The sequence below is a fragment of the Raphanus sativus genome, chromosome 6 (assembly GCF_000801105.2).
Source record: "Raphanus sativus cultivar WK10039 chromosome 6, ASM80110v3, whole genome shotgun sequence".
NCBI classification, from domain to species: domain Eukaryota; kingdom Viridiplantae; phylum Streptophyta; class Magnoliopsida; order Brassicales; family Brassicaceae; genus Raphanus; species Raphanus sativus.
The window spans coordinates 31,985,512-32,012,553 of record NC_079516.1 but is presented as its reverse complement, the minus strand read 5'-3'; the positions used below and the strand labels follow the sequence as shown (position 1 = coordinate 32,012,553).

At 31.3% G+C, this 27,042-nt stretch overlaps 1 protein-coding gene and 1 long non-coding RNA gene across 6 annotated transcripts; one reads left to right on the top strand and one right to left on the bottom strand.

The window, feature by feature from the left end:
* Positions 1 to 6,378: 6,378 nt before the first annotated feature.
* Positions 6,379 to 9,257, top strand: LOC108810656 (protein DETOXIFICATION 3-like). The gene is made up of 6 exons (XM_018582762.2): positions 6,379 to 6,767; positions 7,292 to 7,836; positions 7,920 to 8,006; positions 8,381 to 8,437; positions 8,517 to 8,961; positions 9,055 to 9,257. Exons 1-6 carry the CDS (start codon positions 6,522 to 6,524, stop codon positions 9,112 to 9,114), a joined length of 1,440 nt encoding a protein of 479 aa, XP_018438264.1. The 5' UTR covers positions 6,379 to 6,521; the 3' UTR covers positions 9,115 to 9,257.
* A 9,063-nt stretch (positions 9,258 to 18,320) lies between these two features.
* On the bottom strand, positions 18,321 to 21,458 carry LOC108810455 (uncharacterized). 5 transcript variants are annotated; one of them, XR_008935805.1, is made up of 5 exons: positions 21,256 to 21,458; positions 20,979 to 21,149; positions 20,748 to 20,892; positions 20,321 to 20,524; positions 18,321 to 18,468 (listed from the first exon to the last, which is right to left on the bottom strand). It is a non-coding gene; the product is annotated as an uncharacterized LOC108810455 (long non-coding RNA). The 5 variants fall into 5 exon arrangements; XR_008935803.1 differs by having other exon boundaries at positions 21,068 to 21,172; positions 21,256 to 21,451; XR_001943104.2 differs by having other exon boundaries at positions 21,068 to 21,149; positions 21,256 to 21,451.
* Between the last annotated feature and the right edge of the window lie 5,584 nt (positions 21,459 to 27,042).

Genomic DNA, 27,042 nt, shown 5'->3' with positions numbered 1-27,042 from the left:
TCCCGAAACAGATCAGGAAGCGATGGCAACCCCCATTGTTTTTTTAATCTGCCAAAACAAAAGTTAGGTAGATAGAATTATATATATCAAGTTAATTAATATTATTGAAATAAAATACAAAATTGAATATTTACCATGTGTAGACGAACAGCGACATTCTCATCCCTCGTCATCCGAGAAAAGGGGCACTGTACAGCGATTTGGATGGAGTGGGGTCGTGCAAATACCTGATGAGTCCATCCCATATGTCCTTTGTGAGACCGAGGAGCCTAGCGTCATGGCCTCGCTGCAGATAAATGACCTTCTAGTCGGAGATGGTGTTGTAAAGACTCTTATTCGCTTTCTCATTGAACTTATTCTTCACTTGCTCATTGATCCCAATGATAGAGAATAAGGATGTAAGGCGAGCCCATATATATAGAGAATTAATTTTCGTTGTAAAGGGGAAGTAAATTTACGACGAAATAAAGAGATCCCGTGTTTTTACGACGAATTGAAGATATTCTGCGTTTTTGAAGTACATCGACTTTAAGATGAATCCCATTACTTCGATTTTACGATGAATCCTGTTACTACGAATTAAAGAGGGCGCATGTTTTTGTTTTACATCTACTTTACGACGAATTGGTATTACATTGAATTAATGAGATCATGTGTTTCTATTTACGCCAACCTTACGACGAACCCTTGTTGAATCCCTAAACTTCGAATCCCTAAACCCCAAACCATATACATCTTCTCTTTTACTTCAAACATCTTATATTCCTTCTCTTTTTCTTCTACCATCTTAAACTTCTTTTCTCTTTTTTATCCAAACATCTCATACTTTTTATATTTTTATTCTAACATCTCAAAAACTCTAAACACCTAAACACATCTCTAAACTTGTTTTTGTATAAATTAAAGTTTTGGAAATAAATAAGATTTTTTTTTTCAAAACATGCATTATTACTAGTGATAACAATTATTATATAGTTGTTATAAAAAACAAATATTATACATCATTCAGATTCATCATTCATGTTCTCATCGCTTTATTGTTAATCACTTTCATAAAACTTGTCTTCATTTCTTTCATCAGTGTCATCATCAGGAAGATGTTCACAATCACGGTTATGCGGATCAATACGAAGGTTGTCCTCGGTTGGTTAATATGGTACCTCGACTGCATCGACACAAAAATCTTGTTAAAAAGGGGTCACGTCTCCACAAATAATCCGACCTCGGGGTGTAACTTTGATGGCAGTCTACCAAGTAATACATGAATCTCTGATCCGAAGATATGGGATGAAGGTAACTTACTCTTCTTAGGAAGCTATTATGAAAGGCTCAAATTTGTTGTATCTTTGTCCAGAATGAACATCAACAACTGCAAATTTGTTAAGCCAAACACCTCTGTTGACGACGGGATCGAAGCAATCACATTCGAAGAGGAACCAGTACAGATTCAGTAAAGCGGTGAACTCCACTTCGGTTATCTCTTGCAATATCCCGTAAAAATCCATTTTACCTTTCAAAAATATTTCGTAGTTCCTTGTCGCCCGACGTCTTCCATACTCGTAAGTATCAAAATTAAAGCCTTATGTGAAATATACGGGTGATGTGGTAATCTTTGCAAACGGACCTTGAACTAATTTGAGAAACCATGTCGGATAATATGCATCGTCATAATTCAACCTATAAAACAAAATAACACAGAGAATATTAATTTTGAATTCAATTAAAATAACAAATAATATTTGACTATATGTAACTACCTGAGTCTTCAACCACTTAACAAAGTGTTGATCTTTCTGTTTGCTCAGTTCATTAGTGGATATACCTTGTATTTGTTCTTCCACTTGTGTAATAAATAACTGTAAATAAATAAAAACAGATTAACATGTGTTACAAAAAAAACAGATTAACATATATAATTAACACTACAAGAAAATGTCACTTATATAGCGTAAGTAAAACACTATTACAGGACTAAATAGCGTTATGAAAAACGTTGTGTCTATCCCTGTAATCTTTTCTCTGTGACTTTTTATAGTGTTTTAGCATGTGCTATGTTAAAGTACTAGTTCATTAGTGTTTTATTAGTTATGCAATTGTATAACTTATTATAACAGAAAATAATTACTATTATATCATTATTAAAAAGATAAAAAAATATAAGTAAAAATATTTTAGCAGTTTTTTATATCGAAATTGTTTACAAAATGATCAAAACCCAAACCTAAACCAAAACTAAACCAAAAGTCTGAACCGTAAACATTAGACTGCAGTCACAGCCATCATTCTTAGGCAACACTGAAGCTTTTTCTTCGTATTCTTTTCCTCCTCGTCTGCTTGTGAATGAGTCGGGCAACTCGGAATTTCTTTCTCATACTCAGCCTTGTGCACATCAGCCTTTGCTACATAAGAAGCCTTCTCCTACAGTATTGAACAACTCAAAGATCAAGAAATACTCAAGCATGTAATAGAACTTAGATACTAAACTTTCAGAAGAACCCTCACCAAGATGCTTTTAGATTACATGGACACACTGAACTTCAAAATCAGGTCTAGTAGCAGGATCTTCAGTCAGTTTGAGCAATCGATGATGAGTGAGTACATGCCTTCAGAGAATAACGAAGTAAAACATTGAAATGCAACAAGCAGCATGCACCTTCGGACAATAAAACTACAAATTCAGTTCAGATTGATCCAAAACCAGTTTAAAAGATACCCTGTCAATATTTTATATCCAAAATAAACAAGATATGTAATTGCACTTAAGTTGTAGCACTACATGTTTCAAAGAGGAAAGAGCATATTTGATTAAATAATTTAGTCAATCAAACCTCCGTTTTCATCCCAAGTGCTAAAGATCCAAGCTACTAGAGCCCCCATCAAAATGATTGATGGTTGAGAATGGGTGCTGTAACCAGTGTCAACGACTGTTGGTGTCTCTCCAGCACCAGCAGTAAAAGTTTTAGATTCCATGAAAGTAATCTTCCGGGGAATGTCTATGTCAAATAAATGAATCTGTATGCACAAGTCAACCGAGATATCAAAGTACAAACAATCAAGAACAACATGTTCTGAGAACTGATAATATAAGCAAGCTCGTTCAAGGCCATCTCCCCCCTCCCATTTAGTCTTTTAGACTACTTGATGGAGAACTCAAGCCAGAACATCATATAACTAATATTGTTGATAATTATTAAAAATATATATTTTAATGAAACGGATCGGATAATCTGCATATAATTGAAATAGTCACAGATCTTCGAACCTCCGAATATTTGAAGTTCTATAGATCGAAGTGAATCTAAAACTATGTATTTATATAAGACATAGCAGATCACGGATAGTGAAAATTTTCTAGATATCAGTGCTGGAGATCTTTGGAAAAAGAAAAAAAACGGAGCTGGAGATCTTTTATGTCCAAATGAACCTGCAATTGTATCCCTTCGACTACATGTCACAATGTATACAAATAATTTTCATTTAATTGACGTCTGCCTCTGTTTATCTATCTTATTAAAACAGAAACATTACAACTTCTTCTAGGTAGATTTTTAAAGGTGCTCGTATATTTAAATTAAATGTCTCATTCTTTATATATAATACGTACCATAGTCTAACTTTGCATTGATATATTTCTTTAAATACAGTTCTTCTTTTTGTCCATATTCCATATATGACTTTCACATTTATTACATGTCGATTTAAATAAGATATATACTAAGAATACTAAAAATATTAATCGTTCTATAATTACCCCATACAATTCATTTTAAATTGATCAGTATACTTTCATTGGCCATATTGATTTTGTTGGTGCGAATAACATTAGGTAGATAAGTCATAGACACATGCATAAAGATATGACTATTTTTATAACTACGTTGGGCCTAATCTACTTTCTAAAACAAATAACACATAGCTTCATATATTGTATAGAATACAGTAATATTGTATAGTATTATACTTATACAATAATACTAAAAACAAACCAATCTGAAATATAATATACATCGAAAATGCTTTGAACCATTACACACCAAATATATTAGACCTCAGAGATAAAATTCACTTTGAAATTACGTAATAATTATTTTAAAAAATTAAATTTTGTAATGTACAAAAAAACGTAAGTTTTATATAAAATTTTGTGTTACAATAAAAAGACACAACTCGCGCTTGCAAAATGTTATTTTTACATATGAAAGACAGTTTTGATATTGTTCTTTAAACACAAAATTGAATTATACAAACTCGATACTACATAAAACTAAACAATATAGAATACATTTTAAAAATAAAATCTGTGCGGGTGTGCATATGTTTATATAATATATAAATATATTATGTTACACATATTTTCATATAAATAATACCCTAATGTAATTTTTGTATGATAAATGTTGAAAATACAAAATATATAGCACTATATATTTAAAATAATATAGAAAAATCTACTTTACGTTATCATAAAATTTAAAAATCAAATTTAGTAATTAAACACATTGCTTATTTAAATACAATTAGTACACATTGTTATTTATCAAAATTTTATATTAATACACATTGCGATCATGTATAACATTTAGTAAAAACAAAAAAAAAAAAAATTGACTCCTGCTCGGTCGAGCGGGTCATGATCTAGTTATCGATTAAAATAAGACGCAATTTTATACTATTTCACATCTGGATATCGTGAAAACGTGTCATCGCCAATTTTTTTCCTCTTAACCACATCCGTGTCAAAGAAACAAAACACTGTTCAGGCACAAAAGAGTTGTGTGTGACACGTCTCCTCCATATTTAAGTGGGCAACCAATAGAGCAGCAAATTAATCACTATGGTGCTGAAAAAGCTACTTGTTGTGGAGGTAACGGCCATGTTCCTGAGAATGTGCATGAGTATTATGGTGTCCAGCATAAGTAGCATAAGAAGAGTATTTTTTTGGGAACTGCCATACTGGAAAGACCTGCTTTTGCGCCACAACCTTGATGTGATGCATATAAAGAACTTTTTCGATAACATCATGAACACAATATTGAATGTCCTAGAGAAAATAAAAGACAACAGAAAGTAAGGGAGGACTAACCTGATATTTGCTCGTGAAGTGAATTGCATATTAAAAGTAATGGAAAAGTTCCAATTCTTATATTCATATTGTCGTGAGAGGCAAAGACATCTACGTTCAACTGGGTAGCATCAGAAGTGAAGTTCTCAGATGGTTATGTTTCAAATCTGTCAAGATACATTGAATAAGGTCAAAAGTTCACATGCATGAAGAATCATGATTGTCATGCTTTAATCTTGGCTTTTTGCAGAAACGAGACTCTTCTAGCTTCTCATCATCTTTCTAGTAGATCATGCAATTGTCTATGCAGACATGTATCATATCTGACGGCAAACTAAGACTATAAACCAATTTCTGAATCTCAAAATAAGATTTAGTTGACACGTTGTTTTCCGGAAAATACTTTTTAAACAACTCAGTACATGCATTCATGCAATTCTGAGGTAAATTATGATCTGTTTTAATATTCATCATCTAGCTACAAGAGACAATTTAGAGAAAAATTCTCTACAACCAGGGTAGATTGTTACTTGTGCCTACAGTAACACAAAATATATGTTTTCACCAACCACTTAATTGTACTCATATATAAGTTGTTAAACCGATGTAAAATTATTCATCGTGAATACTTCATTCTTTTACAACTACTTTACAAGAAAAAATCATTTCATCTATAAGTGGATGTAAATTTACGTTGATTTTACGACGAAAACTTTTACTCGTATATTTATTTCTATTTTACGACGAAACCGTTTTTCGACGTAAAAAATTGTTAACTCATCTTATTTTACAATGCCAAGTTTTCGTCGTGAAAATCCGTAATAAATCATATGTTTTTTTTGTAGTGATCTGACATTCAATCATATATCTATATGCTCCAGACGGTAACTAAATCCGAAATAGATACTTTACAAGTATCATTCTCTTACCATAGTTCGAAAATTCATTGATCCAGCAATCTATAAATTGAGAATCCGCCCATCAGGCGTTTCATACGATGAAGGTTCACTGTCCCCCAACGCGTAGTTTAAAAAGATTCAGTATCATCTTTTTTTTTCTTGATCAAAAGATTCAGTATCATCTTAGAATCAAAAGCAAGGCCTTCAAGGCCTCAACACAATTTAATTGGTTAATATAGTGTTTAGTTTTAATAGATTTCTTCCATAAAATACACATCAGCAACTTTCAAAATACAATTTGGTCTCCATCATCTCACCTCCCTTATATATTATATAATTTCTCTATTATATACTAGTATATGATAATACGAAAGATTACAGTATCCTCGTAGAAAATTTATAATACTCCTTTGCTGGAATATCTTGTCAATTAATAATAAAATATACTCTCACGACTTGCAGAGAAATTTCTTCATTGATATTGGTTTCTTTCTGTCTTTAAAGTTTCCATTTAATCGTGAAATCAAAGGCAAAACCCTGCAAAGACTTGGAAGACGACAATGGAAGAGCCATTTCTTCTAAGAGAGGATGAGTTAGTTCCCGTTAAAACGACATGGCAAAGAAGTCAGCTCACGGTCGAGCTAAAGGAAGTGGGCCGCATAGCCGCTCCTATGGCCACCGTTACCATTGCTCAATACCTATTGCCAGTCATCTCAGTTATGGTCGCCGGCCACAAAAGCGAGCTTCAGCTCTCCGGCGTCGCTCTTGCCACCTCCTTCACAAATGTCTCCGGTTTCAGTATTATGGTAATAACTATGCTGAGACTTTCTATTTTAATATTTTATTCGATCAGTTACACTTTTATATAATAGAGATTTTATATTTTTTTAGTATATACAATATTTTCTTACTATAAATTTATTTATAAAAATTAGATATATTTCAGTTCACGCTATTATAGAAATTACGTATTTATACTTTCAAATATATTCCTAAAATTAGTATTTTTATTCTTGTTTGTGTCATAAAAGTATTAGCGCTTATGAATTTATTTTTAATATTCTAATAATTCATTTATAGCTCCACCTTTAACCTATATATATTAACATATATAATATATTTGATTAATAGTTATAAAGTTGGCATAGAATTTTAGATATGTTTATGCTTCTTAATTTTTAAGTATATAATTTATGTTCTTATAAGAAAGATTATGTTTGTTCTTCATATGGATTAATAAATATTAAATATATCATTTGTAGGGTTTAATGTAATAATTGTTTACTATAATCTTGAAACTGACTCTACAATCTTGAAACTCTTTGTGCAGTATGGATTAGTTGGCGCTTTAGAAACACTTTGTGGGCAAGCTTATGGAGCCAAAGAATACGAAAAACTCGGAACCTACACATACTCTGCCATTGCCTCCAATATCCCAATTTGTTTCTTCATATCAATTATTTGGATTTATATGGACAAGCTTTTGATCTTTCTTGGACAAGACCCTGACATCTCCAGAGTCGCTGGCTCCTACGCTTTTTGGCTCATACCGGCTTTGTTCGGACATGCTATTGTCATACCACTAACTCGGTTTCTGCTAACACAAGGGTTGGTTGTTCCACTTCTTTACTGTGCCGTAACCACCCTTTTGTTCCACATCCCGGCTTGCTGGACTTTGGTTTCCGTGTTTGGTCTTGGAAGCAATGGAGCTGCTTTGGCCATTAGTGTGTCTTTCTTGTTTTACGCTGTGATACTAGCATGCTACATGAGATTCTCCACCTCTTGTGAGAAGACTCGCGCCTTTGTATCCGGTGACTTCGTGTCTTGTGTCAAACAATTCTTCCATTACGGAGTCCCATCAGCAGCAATGTTGTGGTAAGTCAATTAAATTTACTGCTGGGTCAGGGTCTGCATCCTCCTATCTCACTTGCAATTTTCTGTCTTTTTCTTTGTAATAGCCTAGAATGGTGGCTATTTGAAATGCTCATCCTCTCCTCAGGACTACTCCCAAACCCGAAACTGGAGACCTCTGTGCTTTCAATATGGTTAGTAAAATATACAACACTTCAATTCATTGAAAAAGTATTAACAGAGTCGGATATGAGATTTTGGAGGTTGTACACTTTGATTAAAAAATCTCTTAGTAAATGATTTACAAAGTACTAAGAACTTTGATAAAAAAACTTCTTAATTTATTGACAAAGTAGTAAGAACTTTCACAATTTTTATTTAATATAATCTGGGGCCAGTAACAATGTTTATATAAAGTTCTTAGTAAATGATTTTTTACAATTCAATGTTAAATTTTAATATAAAGTTCAAAAAGTTAGAGCTGTCAAAGCTAACTTTTCCCTGAGTTGTCCTCCTATACGGCTTTGAGTATTAATTCTATTTGTTTCATGTCATGTCACTATGTCAGTCTTACAACATCAACTTTGCACTATGTAATTTCATCTGGAGTTGCGGCAGCTGTGAGGTATGATCTGAACTGTTAACTCAAAACATCATCAACTTCATTTCCCCAACATTTAGTATCATGGATTGGTTTCTTGCAGCACACGCGTGGCAAACAATTTGGGAGCTGGAAGTCCTCAAGTTGCTAGGGTATCAATATTGGCAGGGCTTTGTCTCTGGCTGATAGAGTCAGTTTTCTTTAGCACACTCCTGTTCACCTGCCGGAATATCGTAGGTTACACATTCAGCAACAGCAAAGAAGTTGTGGACTATGTCGCGGACCTATCTCCTTTGCTCTGTCTTTCCTTCATTCTCGATGGATTTACTGCAGTTCTTAACGGTGTTGCTAGGGGAAGTGGCTGGCAACACATTGGAGCTTGGAACAACGTGGTTGCCTATTATCTTGTAGGAGCTCCGGTTGGACTTTACTTAGCTTTCAGATGTGAGTTTAACGGAAAAGGATTGTGGTGCGGTGTTGTGGTTGGATCCGCTGTGCAAGCAATTATTCTGGCTATAGTCACATCTTCCATGAACTGGAAGGAACAGGTACAAAATAGGCATTTCAACTTGATCCATATCAACATTCTGTTTTTTAAAATAATACTTTTAAAGTTATTAGAATCTATATATAATTTGCAGGCTGAGAAGGCAAGGAAGAGAATAATCTCTAATGAAGGCAAGGAAGAGAATAATCTCTAATGAAAATGGATTAGCATAACGAAGAGTGCTTATTAATTAATTACTACATTTTGAGAGATAGCAAGACTTTGCTTTTCTTCAATTTTGCTGTAATAGTTTGATACCAACAAAAAAAAAACAAGTGAATAAAAAGCAAAAGGCCTTTTCAGAGTTCTAAAAATCAAAATGATCCCCCCCCCCCCACCCTGCTATTGTTGTCAACTTTCAGGAATAACTCAGACACTGTAACTGATCTTCTTCACTAGTTGCGTGATTCGGTGCATTCAGATTATTCTCTCCATCTTCTGCTCAAACTATAAAGTAATATATTTCAATTATAACAGAATTGAAACTATACTTAAATGTGTTACTTGTTCGGATAGTATGTTTAGATCATAAAATCTACACTAAGTATTTGATAGTATTTGTAATGTAAACTGGGAAGTGAAAATGGATATAGACAATGATATCTTTACAACACAACGATGTAATCGGAAATCTGTTGACAAAAATAGACTTTTATTGAGTAAGAGATCGATTACAAAGAATAGAGATGAGATCGGACACTACAAAAGAGATCGAATCGGACTAGACTAGAAACAATGTAAAAAGATGTCGATGTGTATAGTGTGCTCTCTCTAGGGTATTTTAACGTGTTTAGATCCTTCATCTCTAGCTTGTATCCTTGTTGCGGGCTCCTGCTTATGCGGCCCATTCTCTTGGTTTGGCCCCCTAAGGAAAGGACCAAAATTAGGCCCAGATTATTCTCTCCATCTTCCCTCAAACTATAAAGTAATACTAGATTTTGATCCGCGAGCCCGCGCAGATTTTGAATTTTATTTTTGTATTTAGAACATATTAACGACATTTGTAGACATATAGTTTATTTACATGTTTTTTTGTTCCTGCAAACTTTGCCCGATAGAGGATAGTGTTACTCAAACCTCTTCTACAAATTCATCTTTTTCAGGTGACAAATATCTGAAGCCATATGTAATACCAGATCCCGAATTGACGTTTATGCCACGAGCAAAGGAAGACGAGTGTCTTATACTGGACAGTGATGGACTTTGGGACGTAATGAGTAACCAAGATTGTAACGTCCTGACCCGTCCACGGCTAATGGGCCACCCACGCCCGCTCTCTCGGCCCGTGGGCCCCATCCCATCCCACGGTCGGTCGTTAATTTTTTCAAGGCTCGAAATCATTGTTTATTGACCCTGCAATCACCATCCGACCTTTTCCAGTGTTTTGGCCTCACTCGCACGGTATCGCGAATCACTTCCCGATAGGTCACCCATCGTTTCACTACTCCAGCCCAAGCACGCTTAACTCTGGAGTTCTAAACGGATGTGTGACGGAAAAGGTAAGTCAACTTTGGTGACATTGGTAGCCAAATCAATTCTCTTAAGCCTTTTTCACATATCACAACTCGGGATATTACAAAGATGCTTGCGAAATTGCAAGGAAATGGATCTTATGGTGGCACAAGAAGAATGGATCATTGCCTTTGGCTGAGAGAGGTGTAAGGGAAGACCAGGCATACCAAGCCGCGGATGATTATCTCTCAAAACTTGCTCTTCAAAAGGGAAGCAAAGACAATGTCTCCATCATAGTGATCGAACTGAAAACTCAGAGAAAGTTTAAGAAAAGACCTTGAAACAGTGTGCTCTCTCCTGCACTATTATTATCATATCTAGTTTATTTTTCTTATCTTTATATGACCACTGTTGGTTATAACTTGCACAAGTTTACATGTTTCTATTCAATAATATTTGAGGGAGGGGAAGTGAAAATGCGGAGGGAAAGATTATGAGGAGGAGCTAATGGAAAATGGACTAGAATAATGGAAAAGTCTATTCCTTTTTCTCATCAACTTCGATACTGGTGTGTTTGGACTTTGGAATAATGGAAAATCAGATGTATGAGATTATGCTGCATTCCTTTCAGCATAGTTTGTAGTACTGTCTAGTTATCTTCGTGACCAATAAACTGTATTTGACACAATGATAATTTTACTACAGAAGGAGTTGAGAAACACCTGAGTGTGAGTAACTCACGACAGCTGAAGCATGCTAAGCTGAGCAAGCTAGAGTTCAAGGTTTTCTTCTTTGTTGGGTCCCAACCCCCACGACTCTTGGCACTCTTTGCCAAAGAGAAGTGGCAAGGTTCCAAAGACATGTAAGGAGTTTGTCCCTGGAAAATTGCAGAAGAAGACACACTTTTAAAGTCATAAGAAGGTTGCTAGGTGATTGGCCGATTAACACCTCTTTGGTTTGAGCCTTGAGGTTCATTTGAAAACACGCAGGAGAGAAACGACAAGAACAGCCACTAGAGTGATGCAGATAGGAATTCCTAGAAACACGAGCGTTGGTATTGTCTTGAGAAGGTGGATGACTTGGCAAATCCTTGTGGCTTGATGATGATTCAGTACATAAATGGGCATCTTAGTTTTTTTGAAACAGGTTTGTTGCTGTACCTATAAAAGAAACGAGATGGTATCAAAAAGGACTACTACATAAATCAAAAGTAGATCCAAAGCACAATGTTCACCTCTTCCTTTGATTTGTCTCAAAAATGTTCTACAGAATCGGCTTCTACAAAAAGGAATGACATATGTGTGCATCAAGAAACTGAAGACTCAGTGGGAGTTTTTCCACTGATTTAAAGTTTCTTGCAGTTATTAAGGCAATGAGTTACCAGTGAGGTAAGATTTCTGATGCTTGATAACAATGTATCAAAATCATGGCCGCTAAGATCTAAATTTGGATTTTGTGTGCGGGCTTCCAAAGATAAAGAACTGCAAAGATTCAGTATAGGTGATAGCCTTAACTAAGTCGGCACATTTCCTCCCATTTCAAATGTCAGACGGTGTAAATAATGTGTTGAGCTGTACATGAGGAAAATTGTGAAATTTCATGGTATTCCAGTTAGTATCGTGTCTGATCGAGATCCACGATTTGCTTCAAATTTTTGGTTGGCTTTCCAGAAAGCTATGGGAACCAAAGTCCATATGAGTACATCATTAAATGGATGGACAATCGCAGCGGACAATCCAATCGTTAGAAGATTTATTGCGGGCATGTGTAGTGGACTGGGGTAAACTATAGGACATGAATTTATCATTAGCTGAGTTTGCGTACAACAATAGCTACCACTCTAATATTAGAATGTAAGCATATGAAGCCTTGTATGGACGTCCATGTTGAATCTCCTTGTGTTGGATTGAAATGGGGGAGAGCCGAAATAATAATAAAAAAAATGAATGAGCTATATAACCATAAGAAATTTAAGAAAAAAGAACATATATAATTTTTTTTTTGGAAGCATGTCAATTTTTCACAAAACTAGAAGACAAATTTCTTCTCTATGAAAAAAGCATGTATTTAAACGAGGTGTGCAACTAACATAACATAATATTCTCTCCATTTCATAATGTATAATGTTTTGTGAGTTTTTGAAGTTCTAATCTAGTTCCAAAAAATCTTACTTCTATCTCGAAAAAGAATATTCGTAAAAACATTTCTACCTATCTATATTATTATTTGTGAAGTGATTTTACTTATTTATCATGTTTTCTATAATTTTAAGTAATTTTCCTATTTGCATGGTTTTAATAATTTTAACTAATGAATCATTAACTTAAATTTATACTATTATTTGAAACTTTATTAAATAAGTGAAGATAAGGATTATGATTAAATTCTAAATATCTTACTCGATCCAATCTTTAAAATCATATTTGTTATAGGATATGTAACATAATATAAAATTAAACAATTTGTAAGAGGTTTTAATTAGTGGAAAATATATAATATTTTTATGTCTTCATACTTTTCTCAAAGAAAAAGTATTTATACAAAATAAATTGGATGTAATTTTATCGATCAAAAATTTAAGATTTTCATAATTATCAAACAAATATTACTAATAATTAATTAAGTGTTTTTGGGTTTAGATGTTACTAATGAATTAAATTAATCTATATGTTGCCAATTAGGTGCATTATTGATTACAAGTATAACACGCAGTGTATCGTTATTATACATATAAAAAATTAAATAAGTATAAGTACGAGTTAGAACATAATTCTAAAATATCTTCAAAAAATTATATATTATATTATATTAAATATTCTTCTTGAGGCAATCTTAGAACAATGTTGTTATAGAATATGTGTTTTAATATTTTAACTAGATCATGACCCGCTCGACCGAGCGGGAGTCAATTTTTTTTTATTTTTGTTTTTACTAAATGTTATACATGATCGCAATGTGTATTAATATAAAATTTTGATAAATAACAATGTGTACTAATGTGTTTAAATAAGCAATGTGTTTAATTACTAAATTTGATTTTTAAATTTTATGATAACGTAAAGTAATTTTTTCTATATTATTTTAAATATATAGTGCTACATAGTTTGTATTTTCAATATTTATCATATAAACTTACATTGGGATATTATTTATATGAAAATATGTATAACATAATATATTTATACATTATATAAACATATGCACACCCACACGGGTTTTATTTTTAGAATGTATTCTATATTATTTAGTTTTACGTAGTATCGAGTTTGTATATTCAATTTTGTGTTTAAAGAACAATATCAAAACTGTCTTTCGTATGTAAAAATAACATTTTGCAATCGCGAGTTGTGTTTTTTTATTGTCACACAAAATTTATATAAAACTTATGTTTTTTTGTACATTACGAAATTTAATTTTTTAAAATAATTATTACGTAATTTCAAAATGAATTTGATCTCTGAGGTCTAATATATTTTGTGTGTAATGGTTCAAAGCATTTTTGATATATATTATATTTCAGTTTGGTTTGTTTTTAGTATTACTGTATAAATATAATACTATACAATATTACTATATTCTATACAATATATGAAACTATGTGTTATTTGTTTTAGAAAATAGATTAGGCCCAACATAGTTATAAGAATAGTCATATCTTTATGTATGTGTCTATGACTTATCTACCTAATGTTATTCGTACTAATAAAATTAATATGGCCAATGAAAGTATACTGATCAATTTAAAATGAATTGTATAGGGTAATTATAGAACGATTAATATTTTTAGTATTCTTAGTATATATTTTATTTAAATCGATATGTAATAAATGTAAAAATTATATATGGAATATGGACAAAAAGAAGAACTGTATTTAAGGAAATACATCAATGCAAAGTTATAGTATGGTACGTATTATATATAAAGAATGAAACATTTAATTTAAATATATGAGGTCCATCTTTAAAAATCCACCTAGAAGAAGTTGTAATGTTTCTATTTTAATAAGATAGATATGTATTAGTTTATTTTATATAGCTAATTATATTGATTGCAGTTTGTATTATTTTCATTTTCATCAAAATAAAAATATTTAGCTATAAGAAAACGAAATCATATATATATATATATATTGCAATTTCTTTAAAATATCTGAATGTATAGATATATATTTATTAGAACCCTAACTTTATTAAGTAATATATTATATATAGTATATAAGTAAACAAACATATGAATGTCTAAAGAATCTCTCATAGTGTTGATTAATTGTGTACACAACTAAATTATACCCAATAAATAATATTGGTTAAAATCCCAAAATAAATTTTATTATATATCCAATTAATATATTATAATCGTTTCAAACATTATTATATATATATATACATCTTATTATATAAAGTACACTTTTCTCTCTTTTTCCTTGCGTCACGTCATCAAATAGGTGAAAGAGAGCATGTCACGTGTCCAAGTCTCATTAAAGTTTTGTTGATTATTTGGCATTATTTGGCATTATTTTATCTTCTTTTTATAGTTACCATGTCTAAAATTCATAAATGAGCTCAACAGTCTGGTAGTCAGTGTAATCCATGTGTATGGCTGCTTATTCTCATGTACATGAATGGTGACCCCATTCGAAAGAGCATCTAGAAGATATTTAAGAAAAATGTGGTATCAGTGGTAGGCTTGGGCATTACTTGATACCCGGTTTATACTTGCTACTTAACTCGGCTTGGTTTAAAAAAACAAGTACTTACTACGATCGAGTCGAGTAACAAGTAAGCGGAATTTATTACTCGTAAGTACAAGTCAAGTATCAAATATATTTTTATTTTTAACTAGTTGGCTTGATACTTGGCTTGTTACTTGTTTTTTTTACTTGTTCTGTTAATTATTATATACTAGATAGGGATCCGCGTTATGCGTGGGTATTTTTTTGCCAAATTTTTGTTAAAATTATTCAGATTAGATCTGGCCATTTGGTTTTTGGTTTCGGTTCTGGTTCGGTTCTAAAGGTTTAAAATCCATTTGGGGATTTAGAGAATTTGATTCGCTTCCATTTTGTTTTTTCGGTATTTGGTTCAAGTAACCAAGTTGAATTCCTAACTTTATTTTGTCTTTAGCTATTATTTAAAACAGCTAATAACTTATTCTTGAAAGTTTGTATGTTTATATGAAGTTTTTTTGGATATCAAGTATTTCATATTTAACTTCAAGTAGTCAAGGAAAATAGTTAAGTAATTGAGAAAATCAAGTATCAAATCAAATCAAGTAAAAGACAAAATCAAGTAATAAACCAAGTCAAGTAGTTTACAAGTTTCCAAAAAAGTTACGAGTTCTTGATATAGCGAGTACTTGTTCAGAACGGGTCAAGTACAAGTAACAAATATAACTACTTGAACAAACCAAGTCAGGTAACAAGTACCTCAAAAATGTCGGGCACTTGCCCCGTACCCAGGCCTAATCAGTGGGAATAAATAATTTTTAAAAAGGTGATCTTCAAAACAATTTTGATTAATTTTTTATTCCTGAAATTATGGTCTTTTGATTATAAATTCAGATAATATTGTCGATGATACTACTAAAACTAGTGTATTTCAGTAAGCTGTATGATTTTGTCATCATTTATTTGTATCAAAGAGTGAAATATTTTTTCTCAATTGTTTCACTTATCTGTTTTAAAACAGAAATGCTTATTATGATTGGTCATCTCAGGAATAGGCTATCAAGCTACATGATCCAAAAAGAAGTTGGATCACTCGAAGTGAGCAATTAGTGAGATATCAGCAAATAGAGATATCGCATAAGCAGAACTTAACCGCATCACATAGAAGGTGACTTATGTCGTAATCCTTACTTCATTTCTAATTCTTGTCTCACTAAAGTTTCCATGGTATGTGGCTACCCTTTTATTTGTTAGTATTAGCTCACATTATGATGTTTATGTCATGTAATGGGTTTTTGTGGCTTTTCTTGACAATGTTCATTTGTTAAAAGCTATGTTTATTACTTATATTTTGCTTTATGTTTTTCTAATATTGTTGTCCAAGTGAAGGAGATATAGCTGAGAGAAACAACAAAGAGAGCGGAGAGGAAGAGAAGGCAAATGAAGTTCAAAAATGGTCGAGGATGAGATTAAGCTGAGAGAAAATCTAGAGAGGGCCAAAAAGAGACCAAAGGAACTCGAGAAAAAAAGACTGGGAAAATGCCTCAATCTGTGATTGACAATCAGTCTATAAGGGTTTTCATTTATTCATATCAGCCTATGGTTTTATCAACAAGAAGACGGAGTGTATTTTAAGTATAACTAGATTTTGACCCGCGCTTTTGAAGCGCGAGATATTTTACGATGAAAAATTTCACTAATAATTTAACAAATATTTTGGTTATTTTTAAAGAGTGTGTATTTAAAATATTTTTGCATTTAAATCAGTATTTTTAAATTCAACCCGATTGTGATTATACCGGTTAATCCGGAGATCTGACAATTCAATTTATGTTTTTAAAATATTCATATTAAAAAATCACTAAAACCCGAGACTAACCGATTAAACTGATGGATGACCGATATGTAATCTAATTGGATTTAAATTGTAATAGTTTCATAATTTGTAATCTTATAATCGAAATTTTAAAGTTCACTATTTTGCAATTTATGAAATTATGACGTTTCTACAAAATTTTAAAGAGAAAATGATAGATATAAAATAACTAAGATTAATTATTGTATTATTTGGAAACATTGATAGTAGTATAAAAAATATATTGTTTGGAAACATTGATAGTAGTATAAAGAAATAAGTATATTGTTTGGAAACATGAATAGTAGTATAAAGAAAAGAACATTAGTGACTTAATATATGTTTAACTATAAAGTATAAATGTGTATTTAATTTAAAAACTTACAAAATAAATGTTAGGTCCAACATAATGTTTCTGTTTTAATAAGATAGATTAATTAGAAATGCACATGAATATATACTCTTTTTATGCTTCACAAATCTGATTTTAGCTAATTTTAGTTTCCTTGGTTTTCAATTACACCAATCGCAAAAGAAGCATATGATAAACTGGTATGAACCCAAGATGAACACAATCCCATAAATTTAGAACTGAATTTTAAAAACAAATTTGGCAAAATATTCAGTAATATATTTATTTAAATATTGAAAATTATAATTATGTTTTGATTCTGGTTTTTTAAAACAAATAATTTTCTAGTGTAGTGAATTATATTCATGTTCAATTATTTAAGTTAGTAACTTTTAAAATAAAATATGTAAAATAAATAAAAATAAAAATACATTAAATATATAAATAATATAAAATAATCAATGTTTTGAGTGTTAAACCTAACCACAATAATAAAAACTCAAATTAACTTACCATATATAAAAAAAAGTCAAACAAACATTTAATAAAATATATACCATTCTAATCATGAAAATCGTGTCATGTTAATACAAACTTATAACCTCTAACAATAGTAATAAAAATAAAAAGTAATGAATCTTAGTTAGACATATGCGAAGATGATATAAAAAGGGCAATTATCCATAATAGCACCTTTAAAGTTTTTATCTTCGAAATAGCACCTGAAGCTGAAAATCACAAATATAACATTCATTAACAGACTAAAAGACTTTGATACCCCCATCTACTAATATCTATTCTATTAAAAGAGAAACATTCTGAAAAAATCTATTTATACAAGTTGTTTGGACCCTTTCATTTAAATGTTACACCTCATATTTCTCTTAATGTTGTTACCATAAATTACTCAACCTATATGTCGATGGTTTTTTAATAGTCCTACAAATTTCGATTAGTAAGATTTTAAAACCCCACAATATTTGCTTTATATAACCTTAGGCCCAATCTAATATCTATGTTTTTTATCGAGTATAGCCCCACAATATTTGCTTTATATACTTTAATGTATCACTTTACATTATACTAGATGTACGTATGTATCTGTTCGACATTATTTAGTGGAGAATGGACAATGCAGCAATATCTTTACCATTACATGTCTTCGGCTCCAATATGAAAGTCCTATATCAAAAATACAAGATGTCAATAACTCAAAACCATTACCACAGTATATAAACTTTTTATTATAGCTTAAAATTTATACCATTATACCAAATATATTAATGACTTCTAAGCAATTAAACATGTCCTCACATTTCATCTACATTATTAAACAATTTCATATTATTTAATTCAAATTGTTTACGAACTAAATTTTTCAAAACGTGTGAAACAATTTCTGGTTCCAAATTTGAAATTCAAACTGATATAACACAATATATTGTGAATCTGTTATTTAGAAATATCCTAAAATTAATCACGGCCAACAGTATATTTTTGATACGAAATTGAATACCAGATTTCCAAAATATATCATTACTTTGTGTACAAGTTTATTTACTAATATGATTAATTTCGATTTCCCTATTTGTAAAACAAATTTTGTTAGGAATATAGTTTAGATATGATATTGAATAGCAATATTCCAGAAATCTATACTATTAAAAGGGAAGCAGTCTTGAAAAGTCGACTTATACAAGTTGTTTGGACCCTTTCCTTTTTTTGGTCCATCACATTATATGCAATTAAATATTATAATTAACCCCTATTATATAGCAACCAAATAATATTCTCTATTATTTATAAATACATTGAAACCTCTTCTTTAATTCTAATTTTCTTATTTACGTATTAATAATATGTTTGGTAAACGTACGTATAATATCTATAACTTATAATACCTACTGTTAATGCTATACCACCAACATCAACACTACTAAAAATAAATTATATGTCGAAGGTTGTGTATCATGTTCTTAGATTGTTATTGGTATCGCAGTATCAAATTAGAAAAATGTGTCAAATTAATTTTAAGGCTCAACAACTTAACAATGTAACTATTGTTAAATGCACATAATATATAATGAAAGAAAGAGAGTAAACTTTAGTATCACTTTTTAACTTAAAATTATCATAATACTGAAAATATATCTTAAATATCCAAATATATTTAATATATACAAAAAGTTTGGGTACTTTGGTAACCGATTGGGTCTCAGATAGGACTTGGACCGAACCGAGACATGCGGGTCCAAAAATATATCCAATACGTATTTTGTTTTGGATCTAAAACCCAAACTAAATATGTATTTTCGGATTGGTTTAGGTTCGGTTTTTCGGCTTCGGATAAAATGCCTATGTCTAATAAAAAATTATTTTAAAATATTAAATAAACTAATTAAGTTTAAATAAATTTTCTTTTTCGATATAATATGAATTTGTAACATAATAATGTACAATAATCTCAAATACTAACTCACATGAAAATGTGTTTCTGTTTATAATCCAATAAATCCGCGCTTTCGAAGCGCGGGTCAAAATCTAGGGACAGATTAAACTTGGTCTACAAGTTTATTTAATATATAGATTAATTTCGATTTTCCTTATACAATCACCGAAATTCGCTAAATACTCGCAGTATATTCCTTAATCAACAATCTAATTATATCTCCATAATATTTATCCTAAATTAGCGTAACCTACTTCCTCTGTAGCCTCTCCTAATATAAATAAACATCTGTTTCCATGCTATACCTCAAACAAGTCTAAACACACACAATGGCAAACAATATGCAACTCTCTTTCTTGAACCAAATCAAGCAACGCAGGACTGCTTGCCGCATATACAAGTGAAAATCCTCCATACATGGAGACATTTTATGAAAGATGTGGGAGAATCTTTGGAACTAATCATATCTAATGCAAATGTAAGTTTAACATTCTATATGGTTTTCGAATTCCACGTAATTTTTATGTTAAGAAATATGCTAACCAATATGATTCTTTATTTTCTAAAGGGAACAAAAATCCATACCTTCCTGAAGTTGCAAAACATGTCTGTGTTAGAGCGTGGAGAAACATTGATCATTTCAGTGTTTCTTGTGCTGGTGGTGCCTTCAGACCAACTGATCATAAATACCAAATAGCTTTTCTGTAGACAACTAAAATCACTGATTCAACCCATCGCGATGACAGGTTCTGAATATGTATATCTTTAATTTGAACTTGGAAAAGAACTCTGTTTCAAATATACATAATGCATCAACCCACTATCGTGTATGCAAAAAACATTTAGATTAAAATCATTTAAACTACCATCAATATTCATCTTTGTTATTGAATTCTGAAAAATACCACAATATTAATAACCTAATAAACTTTAAAAAAGACCATTGTTGCTAGAAAAATTAAAAACAGACAATCTTATATTTTTAGGGAAAAAAGGAAAATTAAATATTTACCTTATTGAATGGGTCTTATCATTCGTTGATTCTAAATAAGATTTTGTTCTTATTCCGACTTAACATGATCTGAATCTGGAAATTTTAGACCAGTAACTCTGATCGTATAATCCAAAGATCTCCAGCTAAAACCATCTGTTATATTCTGCAATGTCAAAATAAAATTCGCTTTAAAGCTTGAAATAAATAAAAACCAGACAAAGGGGAAAAAAAACAGAAGCAAATATTTACTTTTTTTTTTTTTTTTTTTGATAACTCTGGTATCTGGGCAGCCACATTCCCAACTATCCCCAACGGAAGGGATGTTAGCAAATATTTACTTTATCTATAAAGTTGTTTAATATAATCTGACTTAACAGGATTTGAATCGATAGACTCTGATCTTAAAATCCTTTTGATATCCTGCTAAAACAATCATTTATTCTCTTGCATGTCAAAATAAAAATCGCTTAGGCTTGAAATAAAAAAATTAAACAAAATGATATTTGAGAGGGAAGAGGAAACTTACTTTGTTATCTCCGATCTAATACATGTTTATCGATTGTTTTTATCTCAGCAACATCAGAAATAGAAAGGGGTTTAAAAACGATCCGTTCTGGAGATGTAAGGAGGAAACTGTCGGTGAACTTCTTTTTCTTTAAGACATAGCTTTATGATTTTTTTTCCTTCTGTACCGATAATATTTTGAGTATTTGCAGTGTACACACGAAAAAGATCACATAATTAGCTCTATACCCATATTTTGTTTCTCTAGTAATTGTCGATTAATTTCTGACCATTATACCCCTACTGCCTTTTATTCTTCGATTTTCATAATGTCCACATATTCTTTTAGATTCTTTTTTTGATAATCTAATTCTACACGAAATATATCTGTGTTAGACAACTTGATATATTATATTATTCTCATAAAATTTCCCCAAATCATTATAACCGAGACATCTCTTCTTCTTCTATTATATGTTACTGTTCGTCCCTTCAATGATATATATCAGACATAACACATCTATTTACTCTGTCTTATTTGTGTCATTTGTCTAATTCAAAATGGATTCAAATCTGAGTGATGCGCTGTCTATAGCATTTCCCTCAAGAATGTTTGCGATCGGAGAGGAACCTGTGGGCATTTCTGATTTCAAGAAACCAAGTATCCAAATGGAGTGTGGCGAAATATCAATAGATCAGAGTCATCAGAAGTTAATAGACTATGAGTCTATGGGTTTTTGAAGTTCTTTCTTTCAGTCATGGAGCAAATCACAAGAAGAAAGTTGTTGCTTTGGCGTACTCAACCTAATTTTTTTTGAAAGTTGATTGTCTTTTGGTGAATGTTATTTAAGTCTGATTTTGGTACCTTAACTGAACGATCATTCAGCTGGTGAAAATGACTACGAGGAGAAACTGAAGAAAAAAAATATTTTTTTTCTTCATCATAGTGACCTTTAGTTTGTTATTCGTCTTTATTAAAGTTGCTTTGGTTAATATTTTAATTAGCCTTGCACTTTTTTGTTAAACGTAAAACATTTTGTATTTAGAATTATTTGAAATTCATTGTTACACTGCTAACACATTTAATTTGAAAATATATATTTTATACGGCTAACACATATTGTTAGAGTTTAAAAAAATACGGCTAACATATCAAATGAGAACTGATCTAGCTACGATATTTTTTAACATGCTAATGAAAAGCTTAACAGGCTACAATATTTTTATTTGTTGGCTATTAATATATAGAAAAGCTTAACAGGCCACAATATTTTTATTTGCTGGCTATTAAATATTTAGTGTATCCAATAATGTTTTTATCCGTTCACTCCCAAAATCAGCACGTTAACCTCCCAAAAATTCTCTTAACAATTTTCATAGAGAAGTTAATTAATATATTATCCAAGAAACACATATTTCTTAGCATGATAAATCTTTAAGTGTCTGAAAACTCTCGTTCTCATCCACTGTCACCCCTAATCCAAAATCAGTCTGGTCCAGGAAAAAATGCCATTCATGTTCCCTATTCTTCTTCCACTTCCCTCGCCACAAACATATCACTCGGCCCATAACCTGGAAATTTTTTGCAAACAAAACAACATCTCTTAGACATACCACTGCGATGTCGTTCCTAGACTTCACCTTAACTACACATTTTATTTTGATTCCAAATACACTTCTTCTCTGTTTGATTTCAACAGAAATGGGTATTAAATGTTAAAAGAAGAGAACTATAGCCGCAGCTACACGCAACAGAGTTGTCCAAGCTCGTTCCTTCACCCGTCACCGTCAAGACCAAGCCTACTCCGGAGAGCACCGGCCACAGACGCCGACTTCCGAAGATTTCGAGCCACCAAAGCTTGAAGCTTGAAGCTTTCATAGGGTCTTCGCACATAGACCATCCAAGTCGCAGAGATTAAAGAGGATGTTCTTCCAACATACCGGATCTACACCATTCCGTCAAGGTGCACGAGTTTTCGTGAGGGGGAAAGTCACCCCGCGAGCTCCGGCAAGAGCGCCGCATTACTCGGCGCCTCTGAACCCTAAAAAACAAAAAGATGAGTTTTGAGAGAGTTAGGCAAAACGCGTGAATTACCAAATCTAGTCAAAATGCTAATAACCCTATGACCTATACTGAACTGTACAAACTAATTTATTTAGGAATATAGTATAGGGTTAATATGGTAATCTACTTTCACACGAAGAATACGCCAACCTCCACAAAACATTGTTTTGTGTATTTACCTAATTTGTGAATCTTCTATGGTTTTTGAACAAATTGACTCTAATATTTTTGCTTCAGACCACTAATTATTTGTTTATTTATTTAATATATATCTATTAGATGGAGTCAACCCAAGCCCAATTTAATTAAGATTGTGTGAAACCCATTTGCAAACTAAAACATTATGATAACTTCGATAATTGTAGCCCATAATAAAATCTTCGACAATTGTAGCTCATATTTTATATTTTGTAATTGATACGAAATTGGGCTTAGATTGTCACTTTATTTGAATAATCTATTTGGTTTAAAATTAAATAAGAACACAATTTATTAAACATATATCATTTCCCTTATAAAATCTTCCATACAAAACACTTTTAGAATATAAAACATTAACAAACTATAAACATTGACTGAAAACAAAATTCCACAATTATTAAAAAATATCGAAAACAAACCCGCGCTTCTTAAGCGCGGGTCAAAATCTAGTCAAATATAATTAAAAACAGAAAAAAAACTTTGTTTCTCTTTCGACGACACGGCGGCGGCGATACTGACGACGACACCGGCGAGGATACTGATGAGAAAATCACTGCAGATCTATATCAACAACATACATGGTCGAAATCAAAGCTTATACATGTTAATTGTAGTTAGGGGGTTTCTTCATCAGTGATGTTGCAGGAGAACATCAGTCAGGGAGGGTGAAGTTGTGACGAGTCTTGCGTATCTCACGTCCCTCTCTCTTTGAGATTAGCTTTCACTCTGTAATCTCCTCTCTCTGTCTCTCTTCTCAACGATTGTTCGAGCCACCACTGATGTCCAATACTGTGGTACGTTTGACACTCTCCTCCGTCTCTTCTTTTTAGCTTAATTACTCTTTCTCCTTGTGATGATGGCTGGCTCTCTTGTTGTTTAAAGTTCAATTCTTTTCCGCTTTTTCACTCGTAATTGACCGTTCATAATGTCAAAGTTTCTATTTTTCTTCTTCTTTAATTGCAGAGTAGAATACAGAGTACGAAGTGAAAGTGAAAGACGTTAATATATCTCCTAACCCTATAGCTCGAGGCGAGCCAGCCACCTTTACCATCTCTGCCACCACAGGTTACTTCTTTTTTACTTTACGTTACTGTTTGTAGCTCTTTGACTTGAAGTTTTTATCTTTTGTGTGGTTATATTGATGCCAATGGTAAAAACAATGTGTTAGTTATGGTAGAGAGAGACAATGTGATTGTTTCTGAGGTTTGTTGCTTCTTAGTTCTTACTAGAGTCTCAAGGAGTCTGAATAATCCGTTTATAATACTTGTTCTTTTTTAATAAATAAAGGGCGTGGAATATCTGGTGGGAAGTTGGTGATTGAAGTTACATACTTTGGATGGCACATTCACCCTGAGACTCATGACCTTTGCTCTGAGACAACTTGTCATGTTGAAACCAGAGACTTCTTGATTGCACTGACACTCTCAAGTTCTTCCATCTTTTTGTAGCTTTCATTTTATTGATGTATATCTTTCTTTTTGTTTCAGGAAGCATTCTTAAATATTTAGGAAGATCTTCCATGGAACTTGCAATGATATGTTTCATGTATTATATTTAGGATAACAAATAACATATTTAGAAAAGCTTCATGAAAAATTAACATTTAGTTAAAAATGAAAAATGTTTGGATTCCAAAGGAAAACGAACGCGAAACATATTGGATTCTGGATATAGTAAGAATAGTGATTTAGCCTCTAAACTACGATGAAATATTATTCAAAACCAAAACTTGAATGTATATATTTACAAAAATATATATCATATATTTATGATAGCATATAAAATATTCGGGATGGGTTTCCAGAAAATTTTTAAAAGTAAGAGACTAGTCTCAATTTCATATATATTATATTTAAGAAATCAAGTAACATATTTAGGAACGGCTTCGAGAAAAATTAAAATTTAGTTGAAAATAAAAAATGTTTAGATTCCCATAGAAAGGGTCGCGGAACCTATTGGATTCTGGATATAGTAAGAATAGTGATATAGCCTCTAAATTACGATGAAATATTGTTCATAACCAAAACATGAATGTATATATTTACAAAAATACATATCACATATTTATGATAGCATATAAAATATTCAGGATGGGTTTCCATAAAAAATTTTAAAGTAAGAGACTAGTCTCAGTTACATATATATTATATTTAGGAAAGCAAGTAACATATTTAGGAATGGCTTCCAGAAAAATTAACATTTAGTTAAAAATGAAAAATGTTTGGATTCCAAAAGAAAACGAACGCGGAACATATTGGATTCTCGATATAGTAAGAATAGTGATATAGCTTCTAAACTACGATGAAATATTATTCATAACCAAAACATGAATGTATATATTTACAAAAATACATATCACATATTTATGATAGGATATAAAATATTCAGGATGGGTTTCCAAAAAAAAATTAAAAGTAAGAGACTAGTCTCAGTTACATATATATTATATTTAGGAAAGCAAGTAACATATTTAGGAAGGGCTTCCAGAAAAGTTAATAGTTAAAAATGAAAAATGTTTGGATTCCAAAGGAAAACGAACGCAAACATATTGGACTATGGATATAATAAGAATAGTGATTTAGCTTCTAAACTACGATGAAATATTATTCATAACCAAAACTTGAATGTATATATTTACAAAAATACATATCACATATTTATGATAGCATATAAAAATTGAGGATGGGTTTACAGAAATTTTGAAAAAATAAGAGACTAATCTCAGTTACATATATATTATATTTAGGAAAGCAAGTAACATATTTAGGAAGTGTTTCCAGAAAAATTAACATTTAGTTAAAACTGAAAATTGTTTGGATTCCAAAGGAAAACGAACGCAAAACATATTGGATTATGGATATAATAAGAATAGTAATTTAGCCTCTAAACTACGATGACATATTATTCATAACCAAAACTTGAATGTATATATTTACAAAAATACATATCACATATTTATGATAGCATATAAAAATTCAGGATAGGTTTACAAAAAATTTTTAACAGTAAGAGACTAATCTCAGTTACATATATATTATATTTAGAAAAGCAAGTAACATATTTAGGAAGGGCTTCCAGAAAAATTAACATTTAGTTAAAAATGAAAAATGTTTGGATTCCAAAGGAAAACGAACGCAAAACAAATTGGAATATGGATATAATAAGAATAGTGATTTAGCCTCTAAACTACGATGAAATATTATTCATAACCAAAACTTGAATGTATATATTTACAAAAATACATTTCACATATTTATGATAGCATATAAATATTCAGGATGGGTTTACAAAAATTTTTAAAAAGTAAGAGACTAGTCTCAGTTACATATATATTATATTTAGGAAAGCAAGTAACATATTTAGGAAGGGTTTCCAGAAAAATTAACATTTAGTTAAAAATGAAAAATGTTTGGATTCCAAAGGAAAACGAACGCAAAACATATTGGATTATGGATATAATAAGAATAGTAATTTAGTCTCTAAACTACGATGAAATATTATTCATAACCAAAACTTGAATGTATATATTTACAAAAATACATA

Bases quoted from the DNA above. Each gene is read 5' to 3' on its own strand.
- LOC108810656 (XM_018582762.2), top strand. From the start codon at position 6,522: ATGGAAGAGCCATTTCTTCTAAGAGAGGATGAGTTAGTTCCCGTTAAA. The intron at 7,837-7,919 runs GTAAGTCAATTA...TCTTTGTAATAG, and splicing joins CCATCAGCAGCAATGTTGTG to CCTAGAATGGTGGCTATTTG. The intron at 8,438-8,516 runs GTATGATCTGAA...GGTTTCTTGCAG, and splicing joins GGAGTTGCGGCAGCTGTGAG to CACACGCGTGGCAAACAATT.